Here is a 20,494-nt window from a genome sequence, read left to right as displayed (position 1 = left end):
GTTCTAGGCAGCTGCAAGGTAAATGTAATAAATAGCTTCAAGAAAAAACAAGTATTAGAATTTAAACCACGCTTTTTAAAAACACCACTGCACAAATCCCTATGGAGCCAAAGCTTTTCCTTGGAGGATTGTATTTGTTAGGTTGATGTTTTATCACTTGTTGGCAGTGAATAGTTTTCCCCCAGATTTTATTATGAAAATTTTCAAACATAGAAAACGTCCAAAGAATTGCATAGCAAACTCTCATCAGTCAGTGGCTTCTCATTTCATTGGGGGAACCCCTTATACTCTGCCTCCATCCCCAAATTCGTACATCACCCAGAGCCACCCCAACTCCGAGGAATTCACTGCTGTGCTTCTGGAAAGGATCTTCTTCATAACAATGGCTGTCAAACATTAACAAGCATCAGAATCAAAGGGCTCATTAAACATAAATAGAGTTTTCCGGTTCAGAATTTGCATTTCTAACAAGTTCTTAGGTAGTGGCATAGCTGGTCTGGAGGCCACACTTCAAGAATTAGTGGCTTGGGAAAATTTTCCCTAAAAAACGACAAGAGACATTTCTCTGTAAACTCAGAGATAGCACAGCTGTGTCTCTATGGGTTTCCTTAGCCCCTGTCTTTTTAAAAAAGTCTTACGAACTCTGTAAATTATCTAACACACCAGATTCTCTTCATAGTGGCTGCTAGGAAGCTTACAGACAAATTTCTGGCTGTCCTTACAAATGTCTTGACGCAAGGGCATGCATTCTGTCTAGTAACTTCACTTATGATCATGATTTATATTCCTTTCCGTAGTTTCTCTTTGATTTCTCTTTCTGGGCTATTTTTATTTTCTACTTTTTGTTATTGCATGGATTTTTGAAATCCACATTAAAAAGTTTTTGGAACAAACCAGGTTATGTGTGTACCACTACCACCAGCAACAACAAAACAACACTTGTATATACCATACTGACTAAACTTTAATAAGAAAGCAATAAGCTTCTTTAACAGAAACATTTTTTAAAAGAAAAATTACTTCACAGCACTCATTGGCTTGATTTTAAATGAAAGATTCAACACATCATCATCTCTTAGTGCTGATTCTCTTTCACCTTAACCACTGCCTTTAAGACCACTGTAATGTACCCAACACAAGACAGATTAATCTTGTACTCTTAAATGATCTTCTTTCATAAAGAAACTACAGAAAACACGGAAGCGTATAAACAAATATTGCATCAACTGACCTGGGATATCTGCATGTGTTTAAGAAGAAATGCTTGATACCTTTAAAAAAAAACTATATCGAATTACTTTTTATTTTATCTTAAATGTTATATACTAGAAAAAATAAAATCTCTTTAAAAATGACCAGTTTCTGTTGAAAGGCAGTATTGAAATTTTCAGTGCTGCTGTGGTGACTGTTTTGCTGATAAACATAAATAAGGAGGCGCATGAGAAATATGAAAGAGCCAGTGTTAAAAAGACATCACATAGAAGAAAGTTTCTCTGTTCCCAAAGGGAACACTCACTCTGAGGTTTCTTTTACTTTTTGTTCTCACCATGATAAGAAAACTCTGTGGGAATCATGCCTCCTGAGGCTTATGTTAGTGTGTGAAAGATGACAAAGGTGGTTCCTGAGATCAATAGGAAACAGATCAAGCTGAGATTGTTTAGCTGGAACAGCTCAAACAGAAATAAAAGAAAGGCCAGAAGATTTTTAACTTCTGGTGAAACTTCTGAAAATCGCATGTCAAGAGATAATAAATGTTCCGTTCTCCTATTAAGAGATTCAAAGTAATAGGTATACTCAAGCCCAAAAAAACCAAAGTGAATTAAGCAGTAACTGAGAATAACTAAAGGTTAGTAAGAAAAGGAACATACTGTACCTAGGAGTTCATATTTCTTTAGACTTTCCTCTCTTTTTCAATATAGTGATTATTGGCTATAAATCTTCCTTGCTTTTACACACTTAAAAAAGACAAATACATAAAATGCCCTTGGACTTGGTTAGCTGTGTAATGTGAAGTGTTGCCACTGTTTAGGTGAAGCTTAAGTATTCATGTATACCAAGATTCCGGGAGGAAACAGCCCTCAGCATGTACAGGAAGGTCACCTGGTGAGTTCATTAGCTACAGAACACATGTTAAACCAGAGGAGTCGGAAGAAAGCTACGGGACCCTCCCCCGCCAATCACAAATAATCACGTTCAAACCAATGGGCATATCTGATCAGGGACCTACTTCCTGCTCTAATGGGCATACGTGAAAACCCTAGAGTATAAAGTGACTGTAAATATTACAGTGATTTCTGTAACTGCAGAGAAGGACATCATCACTGTATGATGAGATAGGAATGCATGAATGGAAATGAACTTGTAAAGAAGATAACATTTGAATTTCTACTGGAACAAGGTAAAGAAGTAGTAAACCCAAATGGGGGCGGGGTGGGGGGCGGGAAGTAGAATAATCTGAAACAGAGAGGGAGAGATAGAATAAGGACAATGAAATGCCCAGCCTGATGCTTCCACAGACGACTGGAAGATGGTAACATGGATGGGCAAGCTAAGGAATTTTTTTTTTAAGTTTTTTTTTTTTTTATTTTTATGTATTTATTTGACAGACAGAGATCACAAGTATGCAGGGAGGCAGGCAGAGAGAGAGGAGGAAGCAGGCTCTCCACGGAGCAGAGAGCCCTATGCGGGGCTCTGTCCCAGGACCCTGGGATCATGACCTGAGCCGAAGGCAGAGGCTTCAACCCACTAAGCCACCCAGGCGCCCCAAGCTAAGGAATTTTATTTCATTCGGCAGTCCACATTGAACACTTAGAGGTATTCAAAGAGGGAGTAACATGATAAAAACAGTGTACACTGAGTTAAAGGCATGAAGTCTATGTTTTAACATAAAAACATGTTAAAATATACTGTGGTTATATTTTAACCTGAGATAGGATAAGGCCTTATAATTGTTCTTTTAAAAATATTTCTTGAGAATTTTGAGACATTTATATTCTCTCTTGTGTTCTAAATTTTACTGTTTCCACATATCAATTGAGCCGTGAGCTGCAGTGTGTGATCGTCTCATTATTGTATGTCTGGCCCCAGGAACATGACTCAGATCTTCACATGACTGCCACACAGGCCACCAGCTGGCCCCCCAGCTCCGTGTGGCTTCTGGTGGTGTTTTGTAGACAAGCATGACGGGTGTTGTCTACACACAGGCTGGGTGGTCAGCACCTCCTCCGTCAGCTGAGCAGCTCGCTGCTGGAACTTGGTTGTGCTCTCTCCTTTGAGTTCTCTATCTTTCCCCACACGTTTCACATGGCATGGGCTCCCAAATAGCCCAAGTTTTCTGTTTGAAAGTTGATTTAGGAAAGCAACATTATACTGCAACTAATGAGAAATCATTTCCTCTTTTCCTGAGCAAGAGGAAATTTGTTAAATGTCACTCTTCGCCCCTGGAAATATGACTGCATACCACCTAAACTACTAGCTCCTTCTAGTGCTGTGAGTCCCTGTAAAGCCTCAGTGCACACGCATGTTTTAGGCACTTCTCAACTGTGTCCCAAAGGTCCAGAGAAACTTCCCAGGTTTCTGACAGAGGATCCCTCAGCTTCGTGTTCTCCATGCAGCACCTCCGCTGTCTGCTGCTTCCCTTCCTGTTGCCTGGCCAAGGGTAGTTACCAGCCCCACCTGCGCTCCGCTTTCCCGTCGGAAGCTAATGCCATTTGCTGGAAGTCTACTTCCGCTCCCTCAGAGGAGAAGTTTTTTTTTTCAGGATGGGCTTGGGAGTATTGAGCTGATTCCGTGTTCCCTCGGGAACAACGGTAACGCTGGGTCTATTCTAAACAACGCTAACGACTGGGTCTATTCTAAAGGCAGTTGTGAACATAAAGACTTCCCAGACGAACCCATAAAAGACCAAAACATTGTCCTCTCCAGTGGTTCCAGGCTGCTCACCAAGAAAAATGGATCAATAATTATCTGGATCTAAGTCCCAAACACCACCCCTGGTGTACCCAAGTTAGCTTGCATGAAACAGGGATGGGGGAACCCCTTGGCTTGGCATCAGCCCAATTTTAGAAGCAGCGTAGTGATTAGGAACCAGTCTCTAGAACCAGATGCCCCAGCTTCAGATCTGCCTCTGCCAGTCCCCACTGTGCAAATCTAAACAGGTTGCCTATCATCTATGCCAGTTGCCTCGTCTGTAACATGGGATTAAAAATATTCCCTACCTCTTTCGGTCCTTGTGAGAAGCAAATGAGTTAATACGCATAAGATGCTAGAACAGTGCCTGGCATTTGGTAAGAGCTATGAAAGTGCAGTGAAATAAAAAACTTTGCAGTCGCTTCCACATTCCTACAGCCCAGTCTCCTGTCTTCCTTAAGACAGGATCGTAAAGCCCCCAACTTCTGCTCTTGTCCAAAGGGGTCCGTGAGTGAGTGGGCTGAATTGTCAAAAGTCATTTTGCCTTTGAAATGCTTGCCCCGGAACCCCACCCATTTTGTTGTTTATTCCCATTTTCTGAACATCACAAAATGTAATATTCATGTGTCAGGGGATCCAGGATTGTATTTTAACATTTTATGGCCTCTTTGTAAAGCTACCTTCTCAGTTTTAGAGGAGGCAGTTTTATGACTCCCTTTGATAACCACTTAACTATTAAGACCCAAACAAAGAAGAGGAATAGTCAAAGGATATCAGGTACTCCCAGCCAGCTAGAGTCTCACTTCTTGAACATTATTCAAATTAGCTCCAGGACTCATAATTCTGTGTTTTCATTTATTGCTGCAGTAAAGTAAATGGTTCTTTTATCCAAATGTTATTTCCTGGCTATTAATTCAGTAGTTATTTTGGATTGTAGCACTCCTCTTTGATTTAGGGATATGGTACCTTATAAATATTTAAAAGTTGAAGACTGACACTTGGAGAAATTGACTTTGATTTGTTTTGTTAATATCCTATGTCTAGAGTAATTATAGGTTTGGAAGATGTGGTCCCATTCTCTACTTATCAGAAGATATGTGGAGCTTGTGTTTCTATAACAAGGAAATTTGGCAACAGAAAACTCTTCAAATCTTTTGCAGACAAGATCTCTGTGCATACCTCCTCAGGACACACACTAGTCTTAGTTCTTCATAATTTCCTCCAGAAACTGCTCTTAAACCCAGGAATGTGGATGAAAACTATCTCTACTTTTCAAAATAGCTGAAACTGGCCATTTCTGAAAGGCTGGGGACTTTCTCTGCATCTACAAGTGCCAGCAAGGGTTTACGACAGGGCTCAGGGTGATCTATAGACTGGTATGATTTAACTGTGGATCAATCAACCTATTAGGGGAAAAAAGACAAGGTCAATAACTATGGGTCTTGGTGAACCAGAGGTCACCCTACGTTTTTCAACCTAATGTTCTTATTTCCTTTCCATTAACATTTCATAATGAAAAAATGCCTATATTCTTTAATTTTTAAGATAATTAAGTGAATTTAGTGCCTTTGAAGGGTAGAGGATTTATAATGGCATCAGAGACTACACTATTAATAATCCACAAGACAGGGGCCACCTGGAGAGCAGCATGGCCTTCAATGCCATGTAAGCGACTCGGCAATCAGCTGGGAGGGGCTTGGACTTCCTCTGCCGGCTCAGGACCAGACTCTTCACCTGATAGCAGAAACACTTATGTATTTCGGGACAGGGCTCCTACCTTCCTAGGAAGTGGTATTCCAGTTGTATCTGGGTTTGAACTTGAACAAATTACCATGAGCACAGATATTCTCAGTACAGAGAAAGCCCTTGAAACGTGTGGTGGAAGTAGAGAGTAAGAAACATCACATTCGCCTCAGATTGTTACAGTCTAAAAGGCAAGATCAGGATGGACACAGGTGAACACACAGGGAACAGAATAAGAGAAAGGGGAGTGCACGGTTGCTACCAGGCCCATGCACGTAGAAACAGAGAGACTAAATACCAAAGGCCAGCTTGCCTCTGAGTTCTCCAGGCTGGTCATTTAAGGCATCATTTAATGAATTATGTTTATTTTGGATTTTTGGATAATCAGCGATTTTTGGATAACCATGGTGAGGGAACAGACTCATTTTCTTTTGTTCCTTACTCAGGCCCCACTAAAAAACCATGAAGAAATTTTTTTTTTTTTTTAAGGAATAAGTTCTCAAAAACAAAGAAATTGGGAGAGGACTTAACAATAACAAAATTTAGAAAACAGACGGATAAATATTAAGTAATTTAGCAAACCCAAGAAAGCCAAAATAAGCCAGCAATGGGAAAAGCTGAGAAGCAAACACATTTATACCACAGAACCCCTCCCAGAGAGCTCCAGAACTGGCCGTGAAGATGAAGAGAGAACCATGGAATCTAAGAAACAGTGACGTCTCCAGATCCTTTGTTTCACGGCTCTACTTCCTAAAGAACGGGAGTCGTGTGTAGCTTAAGAGTGTTCAAGAGCCGCTCTTTGGGTTAGAAAGACACCAGCACAGAGCTCCGAGATAGGCCCACAGGCTGCAGACGGGGCTGAATGAAAAGCTAGAAACCCATGCTGAGGCACCGCCCCCAGTCAGGCTCCACCCCCAAGATTCTTCTTTGGGGAATCTGAGTAAGCCCTAAAGATACCCAGGCTTGGTGGCTTTCGCAAGGTCAGTTAGATTCCCCCTCCAGAGAAGGCTACAGAAGTTAACGGGAGCTATAGGGCCTAGCTTGTAAATAGAAGCTGAAAATCCAAGATGACCATACAGCTAAGGAAAACCTCTAACACTCTCAACCCTGTAGTATATAAAAGTGATGGCTCGACAGATAAGCTGATTAAGACAGAAACTAAACCATCAGCAGATGAATGGATGAAGAAAATATTACAGTTAACCCTTGAACAGCATGAGGGTTAGGGGTGTCAAAAATCAGCGTAGACGGACGCCTGGGTGGCTCAGTGGGTTAAACCGCTGCTTTCGGCTCAGGTCATGATCCCGGGGTCCTGGGATCGAGTCCCGCACCGGGCTCCTTGCTCGGCGGGGAGCCTGCCTCTCTCTCCACCTCTGCTTGCCTCTCTGCCTGCTTGTGTGCTTTCTATCTCTCTTTCTGATGAGGAAAAAAAAAAAAAAACAACAACAAAAAACGGTGTAGAATTTTGACTCACTGAAAACATAACCACTAGTAGCCTGGTATTGACCAGAAGCCTTACCAATAACATAAACATCAATTAACACATATTTTGTATATTGTAAGTATAAGGTACTGATTCTTACAGTAAAGTAAGATAGAGAACATTAAACATTAAGAAAATCATATGATGAAAGAGAAAATACATTTACAGTACTGTGCCATATTTATTGAAAAAAAAAAGCCACATATAAATGGACCGACACAGCCCAAACTCATGTTGTTCAAGGGTCAGCTGCATACACATGCAATGGGATATTATTCAGCTTTAAAAAAGAAGACAATATTGTCATACGGTACAGCGTGAATGAACCTTAAAGACATTATGCTAGGTGCAATAAGCCAATCACAGAAAGGTAAATACTACATGATTCCACTTACATGAGGTATCTAAAGTAACTAAACTCATAGAAACAGGAGAATGGTGGTTGCCAAGGGCTGGAGTGGAGAGCGGAGAGGAGAATGGAGAGTTGTCCATTGGGTACAGAGTTTCAGCCACACAAGGAGAAAAAGTTCCAAATACCTATCGTAAAACTGTGTGCATATAGTTAATACTGCTGTATTTATATATTTGTTCATTGTGTTCTTCTGTGTTGTGGGGATTAAACAGTGTTCGGATTTTAACCTAGAGATGTAAACTCTTACGGAGGAACATGGAGTTGGGAAGGAAGATTGATTATATGGTTTCTAGAATGCTTGGAGTGACCTGCGCTAGATTTCATTGCTCAGCCAAAATAGTCTCAGGGTGAAGATAACTCCTTGAGAGTAATTTAAACCCAGTGAATAGACTAGAAATATGAACCCAGAATGTACCTGATAACCTGAAAAGTAGAAATGATTCCCTTATCAAGAGTGGCCCAAAGGATATGGTGAACCCAAGGAAATCAGCACAAAAATGGTTCCCCCAAGTTTTTTTTTTTTTCTTCCCTTTAAATTTGGAAGGTGGGGGGAGGGACTGATGGACAGCTGCCTAACATGAGTGTTTTGAAAACCCTGAATATGTATGACCAGTATTGCAATTATGTTTTGATGTTTATATAGAATGAAACTAGACGGTATTGTACATTTCCTCTTTCGGTGAAACATATGCTGGTGCTGATCCTCCAAACATCTCTATTCTATTAAGAAAACATTTTTGCCAGAGCTGCTGTGTCTGATCCTTTCCATCCTTCTGAATATACAGAACACATGTGCAACAAAGTGCGAGTGCCGAGCTACAGGATATAAGGATACAAGAAACAAGGAAATAAGGATACAAAAAACCAAGGATATAAGAATACAAGGAACACCGCAAAGAGGTGTATTCCCATGTCCTCCTCTGAACAGCAGCAATTAAAATTCACAGCTGCTGGTTGCCCAGATGTTTCTTGCGTTTAGTGCTCTGTAATATGCATCAGAATACATTGTATGACTGCAGTTTTCAGTAAACGAGACAGCTTTGTATTCTAAATTCTGCGGACGAGATCCAGTGTGTATATTTTTTCTTCAGATTAGCTTCCCTCCCTGCCCCCCCTTCATTTGCTTGGGGCATTTGCAGTTGGGAAACAAAAGACATTTCCAGCTCAGAGTTTAGCTGTCTTGGAGTGTAAGTGCAGGTCAGGTCTGATTTATGTGGCATGTCTGATAAGCAGGAAAGGAGAGCAAGATGAGGGGTTTGGAAAAGCTGGTGAACTTGGCTTGACTTATGGCCTCTGTTCTGTAGGCAGCCAACGTCCCTCTGGTGTCAGAACTTGCCATCAATGACATCCATTTTGATGACTTCTCTCTTGATGTTGATGCCATGATCACAGCCGCTCTCCGGATGTTCATGGAGCTGGGGATGGTACAGAAATTTAAAATTGACTATGAGGTAAGATGTTCTGACAGGGTGATGCGTCTGGGTCAACATGGTAGCCAGGTTTCCCAAACGCGACTTGAGGATGACATCACTCAGCCTGCATCCCTCCTGGGATTACCGTGAGGAACCTGGAAGGTTTGTGGAAGGACTCTTGTGTGGTGAAGGTCACTCAGATGTAACGCACTGTTTTGATAACAACCCACTGGGGACACATCCAAGCACCTGATTCCACCTTTCCCTTCCCATTTCAGACGCTGTGTAGGTGGTTATTGACTGTGAGGAAAAATTATCGAATGGTTCTCTACCACAACTGGAGACACGCCTTCAACGTGTGCCAACTGATGTTTGCGATGCTGACTGTAAGTGTGCTCGGTGGTGGTGGAAGGTCATCTGTCAAGTGTATGAACCTGTAGGCCTTCTCCTTCGCATTTCCATTTCTCTGACAAATTGCCACATGATTTGTTTTACACTGGAACTTACCTGCCCTGGTTATGGGAATATATATTTCACAACACTTTCTGGGCTTTAAAGGAGTAAAATCACTGACACCCTGAAACAGGTGTAGTCTTGGCATGATTGTGTGAGCCTCTTTTCTATGTTTTATCTTGGGAAACTGGTTCCTTTTACCAAAGAAGTGCTTGGATTTTCAAAGTAATCTTTCTGCAGTGGATAGGGGACTGACTAACAGAACAAAGGGATCCTTGGATAAAACTGTCAGCTGGTGAAAAGCCATAGTCGGGCCATGTGACCATTACCCACCAGAATGTGGAAATCCTGAAAGAATGATAATCTGTGAGATGCCCAGGGAGGCCAAGGGAAAGAAGTAGTGGGAGCAAAAGCTGTTAGGACTTTGGGGCACACCAGGCCTAAAATTTCTGTTCTATGGGCTGTCACCCAGGGAAAGTGGTAATCTGGTTTTTGGAGATGATTAGAGCCACTAGCCAGAGGTAAGCCTTGAAATTTAAACGAAAAGCAAATGTTTGTGGCAAAGATTGAAACCAAGGAATAAGGCTTGTTTTGGCCTTACTTCCACTTACACTGTTAAACTGTAATCAAGCAAAATGTTTTCTAGCCTCAATATGTTGGCTTCTCTGGCCTCTTGGTTTTATACACATACACATATGTATATAAACACATATATGTACATATATTTGCATGTATCAACATATTTACCATACAAAATAGAAGAAAACACGAGTTTTAGATTATTGTAACATAAACCTAAGTACCTTACATCTTTGTACCCACACTAAAATTTAAGCCCATAATAGGGAACTCCAAATGATACACATTTTTCTTTGGTCAAATGAACAAATACTGTTCTGCTCCTTCCTTATGAAATGCTCTGTCCCATTTTCTTCCTATGAAAATTTTACTCATCCTTGAAGGCACTGATCTATGCCAGTTTTTCCACAGAGTCTTCCCCTACATACCTAAGCCTCAGTAATTACTTCTATCTCTGCACTGTGTCTGGTACAACACATCTTTCTTTCTGCTGTGTGTCTTAAGTCACAGATCACTTATTTTGCTATAGAGTCAGCAGCTTGAGGCCCAAGAGATCATTTCTTATTCTTTCAACAACATTCATTTGCTTGTCCAACAGTTATTTCCTGGGTCTTGCCAGCACTTTCCATGCCCTCATACACTTGGTAGGTTTTCAACAGATGTGTGTTAGATTAACTTGAACTCCAGTGCTCATTTAGCATGAGAAGGTAGGACAAAAAGGTCTTCACTTTTACACTGGAGGACTTCTGTTTTGGATCTTCAACTGCTAAAGGAGCAAGCAGACTGACCTGGAAAAACTGGACTGACCCTGTCCTTCTGGAACATACCCCATGAAAGCATTTGGCCGGGCAAATGAGGGAGGAAGATGCTTTGAACTCTTAGCCTTAATTGCTCAAGTGCCAACGTTGCTTAAAAACAAAACAAAATAAAACCGCTTTCATCTTGCTCTTCCATATCAGATCTCAGTAGACAAGGAATCATTTCCTGTGTGCAGAGTTTATGCATCTGGCTCACAGAAGACATTCAATGAAGAAATTGTTAACCTGTTATTTTGGAGAACCTATGGATTTATGGTGAATTGCCAAAAATAAGTCAGCAGGAGCCTTGTTCAACGAAGGGAAAAAGGAATGGCTTTGCTGTTATAAGTTAGAGATGTGAAAGACAAACTTCGACGACAAGCCTTCAAATAGTTGGGGTGGGGGAAGTTAGCAAGAGCAGCGAGGTCAGGGAGGACACTTAGGAGTAAAAGGAAATACATACCCAGTTTTCTTCAGCATATGTTTCCAAAATACAGATGATGTTGATCCTTTTCAGGAACTGGAAGAAAGCAGAACTCTCAAACTCTGTTATGTCAACGGGGGTATTCATGCTGCCAGAATCCTTCAAGGGTATAGTTATTTTTTTTTTTAAAGATTTTATTTATTTATTTGACAGAGAGATCACAAGCAGGCAGAGAGGCAGGCAGAGAGAGAGGAGGAAGCAGGCTCCCCTAGAGAGCAGAGAGCCCGATGCGGGGCTCGATCCCAGGACTCTGAGATCATGACCTGAGCCGAAGGCACACTGAGCCACCCAGGCGCCCCAAGGGTATAGTTATTTTTGAAAGTATACTCAGCAACCTTGAAGAGTAGCCCTCTGTGAGAAGGCTCGGGTTTTGTTTTTGTATTAATGCTAGCTAAAAAATGGGAGAATTCTCTACTAAAGTTCCCACCCTGGCTTTAAAAAGAATATACTGGTGAATGTTATTTTTTTCCTCCCTCCCATTGAATTGAGAAGCCACATCTGGAAAAGATATTATTTCCTGCCCATTAAATTTTGCTGAACTTGACTAAGGGTTACAATAGGTTGAAAATGTCAACTTTTGTCCCTACCACAAGCAGTCTCTTCGACGTGACCATGGGCAGCCTGGTTAATGAGAATTTTTTAACTAAGAAAATAATTACAGAGGTGAGAAAAGATTACTTGGTCAGTGAAGAAAAAATGAATTTAATTGACTCATCAGTTCTAATTTCTGGAATAAGACCTCAGCTTATGGCAAAATGATAACCTCACTTCCGTGAATGGGCATTAACATTTCAGACCCTCCTGAAGACTAGTAGGGGCTTTCACTGTTCTGTTATCATTAGTGATTATATTTCCATTCTAGTTATCTCATATTCTATTGCCATGTATTGAGTTAGGAACAAAATTTCTCTTAATCTTTAAAAAAAAAAAAAAAAAAAGACCATACACCAACCAACCACTGGATTCGTTCTGCCTGAGTCACAAAGCCAAGAAAGTGCACATATGCTGAATTTTCCTCTAGATGGCGCTCCAAGGCAAAGTTTCCCAGCCAGTTGCCAGGCAAGGAGGGGAAAAAACCTTCCCTGAAAGTACTTCTTTTTTTCTAGGAGAGGAGATCATGCGGCACACACTCCCGCATTCTTTTCTTAAAAAGAGGCACCAACAAAGCCAGTGTGTCCCAAAAAAGCCCCTCCTATCAGGTCAGACTGTATTATGACTGCCTTGCCCACAGAGCTGTTACCGGGAATAATACAACTTTCTCCATGCGACCTTGCGTGTGTGTATTTATCTAAACCCATCTGTCTCCGAGAGTGGGAAGATGCATAGTTGTGTGTCATTGCTGAGCAAATTATGACACCATGTACAACCGGACAAGCAAATAGTAAATCTACACACCAGCTTCCAAACCTTTAACCCTAAAATCATTTTGAACATGGAAGATAAACTTATTGACTCAGAATTATGTTTTACAAAAGTATTTAACCTCATGTCTAGGTAACAAATCGGTTTTGTTCCTTTACAAGGGAAGAAGAATGAACTACTTTGAAGAATAAGCAATTTGATATAAAACAGTGGAAATTTAGTTTACTGGGAACCCTGCTAATGACTAATTTATTCCATGCCTCTGGCCTGAAATTCCCAATTTTGAAATGAAAGCTCCAACATTATCCTTTGCTTCTAGAGACATTTAGGTAGCTAGAATTCACCAAATATTTTTAATTCCTTGGCTAAATGCAGCACGTACTGGCAGGTACTATTTGGGGCTGAAACAAGGAATAAAAACCTGCAGATAAAAAAAAAATCACACAAATTCTCTTTATCTATGGAAGCTTGTAGAATAAATATTCCATTAAGCACACACATAATGAACAATGAGGAACATATCTCATCTATTCACAATGCAGACCAGATAGAGAAAACAACTGTGCTTTTGTTTGCATTCTGTGAAATAAAAGGTATGCAGCGGTGCCAAGGTTGCGGAGACATTTTTTGGTTTTATAAATGATGTATGAGTTCCGACAGATTCTCCAAGGGTGGGGGGGAAGGTTTCCTTAAGAGTCAGTGTTCTTTACTATCCCATAAATGTACTCATTAGCACTTTGGGCCATGCCCCGCATCCTGTCAGGCTCAAAAGAGATTAATTTGAATGAGTGCATTTAGTTGAGGGTAATATTATTCATGTTGCCTTGTGTCCAGTTTTTTATAAAAAACTATAAAACGATGAACAACGATCACTGCTAGAAATCTTGTTTTTTCTTCATATCGCACTGAGGTTCAGCTCGGGTTCATTTGGAATATTATGATCCTGCAAAATTCACGGGATATGAAAAGGGAAGAGCACATGATCGCATTAAAATTTATGGCAGTGCTGGCGGCATGGCGCTGGTGGGGGATTGCAGTTAAACACTAATAATAACCAAGTATCACAGCAAACACATTGACACCCCCTGACATTTACTGGGGGCTTCTTAAATCTTAAATGTGGAGGTAGCGTGTTTAAGTCCATATTTGTGTTGTCAACAAGGTTATTTTCAGAGATAAGCCAAATCATTTTATTGATAATTCAAACTAGAGAGCAGAAGGGACGTTTAGGGAGAAAAAATCCATCCTCTTCTCCAGCTTGAGGATAAGGCGCTGTCTGCTGTCTGCAGTTTTCAGAGAAGTCCTTGATTTTGGAGATAGAAAATTTATTCTGGAAGGAGATCTGAGAGACACAATTGGAACTCTCCCCACTCCCTCCCCCCACCCCCCTCCCCACCTCCCAAGAAGGACAGAGCCAATTAAGTGTTTTTAGAACCTATTAAATTTTTAAATAAAATATTTTCACTAAGTAACCAGAATCCTAATCTTAACAGAAATCTAAAAATTTTTTTTGTAGATTGTCATATTGAGAGGTCCAGGAGATCTACATGTTCTGTTCTGTAACTGCCTATTAAAGTAACAAACAATGATCATGTTTATAATCATCAAACACCATTTTCACATTGTATTTCCTTTTCATATAAGTAGCAACTACTATATTTACTTGAAAATAAATGCAGCATCATCGTAAGAATACGGTAAAATCTGCATGTTAGAAAAACCAGCTCTTTAATCTTCATGTAGGTGTGTCTTGACTTCTAGTGTAACTTCAAAGATGGCAAATTTTCAGTTTAGGAAAGGAGTGATTTTCAGTGTGTTTGCAGAGTATCAGCCCTGAGCACTAATCAGTTTGAATGCTGTGCTTAAATTACATTTCAGAGTGCTGCCTTTTCATCATTTAAGAAGGTTTCTATTTTTCTTCTCTCTGGCCACCTCTGAGAGCCCAATTAGGCACTCCGTGCTTCTAGTTGACATTCCCTTTATCCACATTTATTTTATAAAAGAAAAAAGGCAAAGCCACACATAATTAAGAACCCGGTGCGCTAATAACCAAACATACAATTGGGCAGAAGGAGAATCCAATCCATTTCCTCACACAGGAGAGTAACCTCCATAACTCACTTTAAGCGCTGCCATTCATGAGTTATGGGTCATTCCCTTCCTAGTGAAAATAAATTCTCCCGCACCATCAGCCAGAGCTGGGTATTTTTCTTAGGACATGTAAATTGTAAAAGTGTATGAACATAATCATGTCCGGCATTTCAGAGAGCGTATAAGCTCCCGTTCATGGACACAGGCTTGGGAGGAAATGAATGTGGTTTCAGGGCTCTGGCTGCCTCGTTACAATATAGGATTTTTGATTAAAGGGAATTTATTCTTGAGATTTTTACGGTGTTGGTAAACTGCTTAATCTGTCGCTTTGTGTTTTATGACACCAGCCGAGTCCTCCAGGTCAGGGAGACCCGGCAGCAAAGCCGTGATCATTCATCACAGCCTCCATTCTCCCCGGTTTATAACTTAGTGATGGCACTTCTGTGGGGCTGGAAACGGGCACTTCAAGGTGTCAGACTGGGAGCTTTAAAAAGTTTTAATTCTTCATGAGTCTGGTGTTTAATTTTGGCTCAATGATGGCTAATAAAAATTTGGGTAAGCTTTGAAGAGCTCTCATAATCTTGAAATTCATCAACCTGGCTTCTCATACTTGGAGAGGTCTGTCTCTGCACAATTAATGCTCACGGAGTGATCTGCCTCATTTTCTGTGCTCACAAACCACATACTGTATTATATTTGTGCTCAGGTCATTTATCTTAACGTATAAACCACCTTTCTAAACACGAACAAAAAATCTTTGCCCTCGAAGAATCACAAAGCACGTATATTTTTAGTGTTGAAAGCTCAGTCCTTAAGAATCCAACATGCATTTTCTTGTTTCTTTTTGAAATACACTGGCTGCCGCATGCACACAGATATGCAGTCCTTGTATTATCCAAGTTGAAGTAGAAACTTTGTTTTTTTTCTGAGTTTTACTAAGAGAGCCACCCTGAAATTTCCCTTATACCATTTGTATATCTTTTTACACATTTTATCAAAATGTGAGAGAGGAGCTATTTGGCTTTTATTTGACTGCATCTGGACATCTTGAGAATGAAATAAAGAGTGTTGACAGATGCTGGAGGTTTGCTTTGAAAGACCCTATCACACAAGCAAACAAAACAACCCATGCATGTGAACACAGAACACACAGATGAAATGGGACCCGCAAACCACGGAGCCTGTTGAAGTTGGATAATAAAGACATGGGGGTTCATTATAGTATTCTGTTTTTTGTATGATTTTAACTTTCCAAATTGAATAATTTTTTAAATTATGTTAATAGGTAGGTTAAAAATTAAGTCTTGGAAGCCATTAAAAAATAACTCCATAAAATTTATTAAAACCAACTCAATTTTTTCATATATCAAACATTCATTGAACGTATGCAATTACACCAGACAGACCACTGAGTTTTGCTCCCTCGCCTGTCTCAGACTTACATGGGCAAACAGTTGAACATTACTTGAGGGTGAGGGCCATGGTGTATCCAAAACATGATGTAGGTTTTACCGTTTGATGACCAGTGCCGTTAGAGGCTTCTGGTTAGAACAGAAAGTATTTTGATGTAGACTGTAAGATTTTCCCAACTCTTAGCTTGGTAAGGGAAGGGTCACTATAGATTTAAATCAGTATTTGGCTGCATTTATCTTGAGGAGAAAGAGAGGCAAGTTTGATGAAAACTACCCCTGGTCCATTGGATAATTAGACAAACTACAACTGGTTTGTGTTACATTACATGCTTTGGTGAAGGGGACATGTAAACATAGTGTTGGATGGTGGTCCCCTAACAGCTGAAAAGGTTCTCGTCTCTGGGCCACAAAAATAGAGCTAAAGTGCCTCTTTTCCAGCTTAGCACAGCCAAACCCTGGCAGATGAAGATTACTGTAAATGCCAAAAGGGTGCGACCATTAAATCCAGATGCTCTGGTTTGTGCAGTAGGGTTTTTTTTTTTTTTTTCCCCAGTAGGGGATTGTGGCTGTGAATTCCTGTTCTCCTCCCCATTGTGTTTTCATCCCCCATCAGCCCTGGTTGGCAGAGGTAGGATCCTGTTTTAAAAAGAAGATAGGCTATGGCATCAAGTAGTGTAAATTTATTCATAAGCACTCTTGGTAAGCCATTGAAATCTGCTTCCATCTGAAAGCTTGAGAAAGTCCTCTGCCTAAACTCATTGCTTGGGAGCAGTTGATTACGTTGATGCCTGTCAGCCTGCTGCTTGGATTTGTATGTTGAGAGATACCCATTCCATCCTGAAGCCAACAAAACAGAGTCCCAAAGAGAAACATGCTGGGCTTGCTGTACGCTCCTGTGGAGGCCAAACACGTGCCTTAACAGCCCTCCCCACTGAGACCCACCCACAGTAGTCTATGTGCTCAGTTGGGAGGGTGACTGGAGGCACCCTTCTCATAGAACCTTTGGTTCTTGCTCGCAGATCTAAGTTTCACAGATAGACGCGAGCATCTGGTATGTGGCATTTGCAATGAAACCCTCAAAGAGTGCTCTTCGGCTAAATTAAATTTGATTTTAATAACATATCAAACAAAGGCTCCAGAAAGTGACCCTGCACACTAGACATTAAGAAAACCAGAAATCAAATGCTTCTTGTCTAAGTGCTGCATTTGTGCCCCAAGCTCACATCACTTTGAAGTTGGAGTCATCTATAGGTCCGCTGAGATATGACGGAGATTAGGGACTCTTCTAGAGGGCACTTCCTTGAGAAACCATGGTCTTCTAAACCCCTTGGAATGGTCTGAGCTCTTCTTACCCAGAAAAGAGAGAAAGATGAAAGGGAGAAGAAAGTCTACAAAAACTAATCGCGTTCCCCCTCAACTGGAGTCAGTCCACTGGGGGCTCTCTTTAGTGCCCAGCTGTCAGCATCATGGAGGAACATTCAGAGCCAAAAACTTTCAGTTTGGAATTCCTACAACCATTAGGAATTCCTGGTACATCACTGGATTCCCTCCCTCTTAGTCTGCCACCTGCTAGATCTTGAAATCAACAGGAAGAACTCAGGAAATCCCTCATCATTCAGTACGTCTGACACAGACGTGCAAAAGCTGGTGTGAAGGCAGAAATGTCTGGCATCGCTCTCTCAGCTACCAGGCCGGAGCTGAACACACGACCAAGGGGCTTGTGGTCCATAATCTGCCTTTTCCAGAAACAGAGCAGGAGTGGCTGACCTCTTCCAACAGTGCTTTCTCCAAAAAAGCTCAGCCAGTGCTGTGATGGTTTCTCTCTAGAAAAGGGACCTTCACAGCTCTGCTTGGGCTGGCCATGGTCATGCCTGTCTTCCTCTGAGCTCTCTTTCTCGTGCCTGGAGCAGTACACTGCTTCATAAGTATTTGCTCAATGAATCAATGAGTGAACGGACAATTTTCAGGGTGTTAGTGCTTCCCTAATGCCTACCATGGAGAAAATGCTTAGTGAATATTTGCTCGATGAATAGATGAGTGAATGATACTTGTGAGGTTGTCACTATTTTATTCCAGGGTAGGAGAGTTTGATGAAACATGGGCTTATTCCTAAAACAATAAAGAATTTACATACACACACACATATATATTATATATATTTTTATATATGTTATGTATAACATATTATATATTATATAATTATATATATTTAATTATATATATTATTCTAATGCATAAATGTTTTTTAATGGAAATTTTGGACACACAGGAAAATTTTTAAGTCAACTGTGATCATATTACTGGTAACATTTTGATGTCCTGACGGTCCTTTTTTAATGCATGTATTGAGTAAAGTTAGGATGTTACATATAAACCATTGTATCTTTCTTTTCTCTCCAAACCTCATTTGTACACCACTATTTATGATCAGTTCCCTCTTGATGCATCAGAGCTCATGCTTAGGGGTAAGATGTCCAGTGGCTCTGAGGAATCCGCCTATCAGCACTCAAGAATAACAGCGTGGGGGCGCCTGGGTGGCTCAGTGGGTTAAAGCCTCTGCCTTCGGCTCAGGTCATGATCCCGGGGTCCTGGGATCGAGCCCCGCATTGGGCTCTCTGCTCGGCAGGGAGCCTGCTTCCTCCTCTCTCTCTGCCTGCCTCTCTGCCTATTGTAATCTGTCTGTCAAATAAATAAATAAAAGTCTAAAAAAAAAAAAAGAATAACAGCATGGAATAAAGCATGCCTCAGTTGATCCTTTAAAGCCATGTCATCTAACACTGTATCATCATGAGAGTGCTTAAAAGCCCCCTAACCACACCCACGCCCTCACGTTAGAGGGCTGAATAGCAGAGTGGATGAGAACACCCTCGGGAGTCAGGTTGCCTGAGCTCCGATCCACCTCTGTTACACTCTAACAGTGCATTTCAGAGCCTCAGTATCCTCATCGGTAAAATGAAAGATAACAACATCTCCCTTGGAGCGTTCTTATAAGGATTCAGTGAGTTACTGGATGTGAAGTATGTAGAACAGTGCCTGGTATTCACTCAGCACTAAAGAATTGTTAACTACTCTCAGCGTTGTCCCAAGCCTTTTCTCAGATATGAAATCATTATCCCCAACACCAGTGGCTTGATATACAATAAGCACTTAATAACATTTGTTAAGTGAGTGAAGCCTCCATAGCACCATCTAGATTGTGTTGATATCATGGCTCTTGTTTTTTTAGACCTTTTTGGATTCTACAGAGTGGCAAAGCTGCAGTCATCTTTCTCTGCCCATGAGTTCCTCCACTCACTATTGGGGTCAGCTTGGAAATGATAGTATATCCTAGCTGGTTGACCAGATGATAGGAAATTACTGGGTAGACTAGGATACCCTGTGAATCAGTCTAATTGTCTGGGTTCTTTGGATGCCGGTGATTATATGCTCTGGTGGCTGGGAGTAGGATTATCCCAGCGTATGTTTTAGCCCAAGGAAGGACAATCACTGGAAGCCTGCTCAGAGGGTAGTCACAGGCTTTTCTGGAAAGGGTGATATGAGAAGTGGGTCTATATGACTTGACTGTTTCTTCGCTTAGATATAGTGTATTCGCTGCTTTACATTTTTTATATGGACTGTGAGGGAATACAGGTGAGAAAATAGATTAATGTAAAAGTCAGTAAAATCCATAATTATTGGGTCAGGAACAGAAAAGATATAGTTGTATTTGAAAATAAAAGAATAAAATAGAGTCGGGCATGGGACAAATACATTAAAATATACTTTCCACTGCCACTGTGTTTTCTTTTGAAAGTACATTGTCCTCAGCAGGCAGTTGACTTTTTCTCTTCAACTTGGGTCAGTGTAGATCTGAATGGAGAGGGCACGAAGGAAGATGGATGTGGGGGGGAGGGGCAAATGGACACTTACTGGCAGGTGGACACTTTTCAAGCCTGATGATTCTCAGAAACCATTTACCAGGCAGCTTTAAATCACAGTCAAGAGATAGGTGCTGCTTCAATAATTCAGGTATCATGGTTGAGAGAGGTAAATATGTTGTGTGCGACTGCGAGTGTGCTGGACTTCAGGGACTCTTTATTCTGAGGATCTAGAGGTGGGGTCCATGGTCTCTGAACACCGTAAACTTATAGAATAATTTCTGGGAAGAGGAGCCATGATTTTTATCAAAGTCTCAAAAGTATCCATGATCCAAATAGTTTAAGACCTACATGTGGTTTCCCAAGAAGGGGCAAGGGAGGCGGGGGGGAGGAGACTGGTGGCATAGAACATTATAGTAAAATATATTCCATCATATTATATAATGGATGAAAACTGATAGCTTAAAAATGACTCAGGATTCTGATCTTGAGCCTATTAG

General features: G+C 40.9%; 1 protein-coding gene across 1 annotated transcript in view; it reads left to right on the top strand.

Annotated features, from left to right (window-relative positions):
- LOC111142610 (phosphodiesterase 11A) overlaps nucleotides 1-20,494 on the top strand; it is a 392,040-nt gene that overhangs the window by 294,063 nt on the left and 77,483 nt on the right. The window contains exons 11-12 of the mRNA XM_022495917.1: nucleotides 8,852-8,998; nucleotides 9,238-9,345. Coding sequence (XP_022351625.1) covers nucleotides 8,852-8,998; nucleotides 9,238-9,345 — 255 coding nt within the window. The remainder of the gene's footprint in view (nucleotides 1-8,851; nucleotides 8,999-9,237; nucleotides 9,346-20,494) is intronic.

The sequence above is a fragment of the Enhydra lutris genome, unplaced genomic scaffold (assembly GCF_002288905.1).
Source record: "Enhydra lutris kenyoni isolate GAN:26980312 unplaced genomic scaffold, ASM228890v2 scaffoldscaffold1, whole genome shotgun sequence".
Taxonomy (NCBI): domain Eukaryota; kingdom Metazoa; phylum Chordata; class Mammalia; order Carnivora; family Mustelidae; genus Enhydra; species Enhydra lutris.
This window is presented reverse-complemented; position numbering and strand designations above follow the sequence as displayed.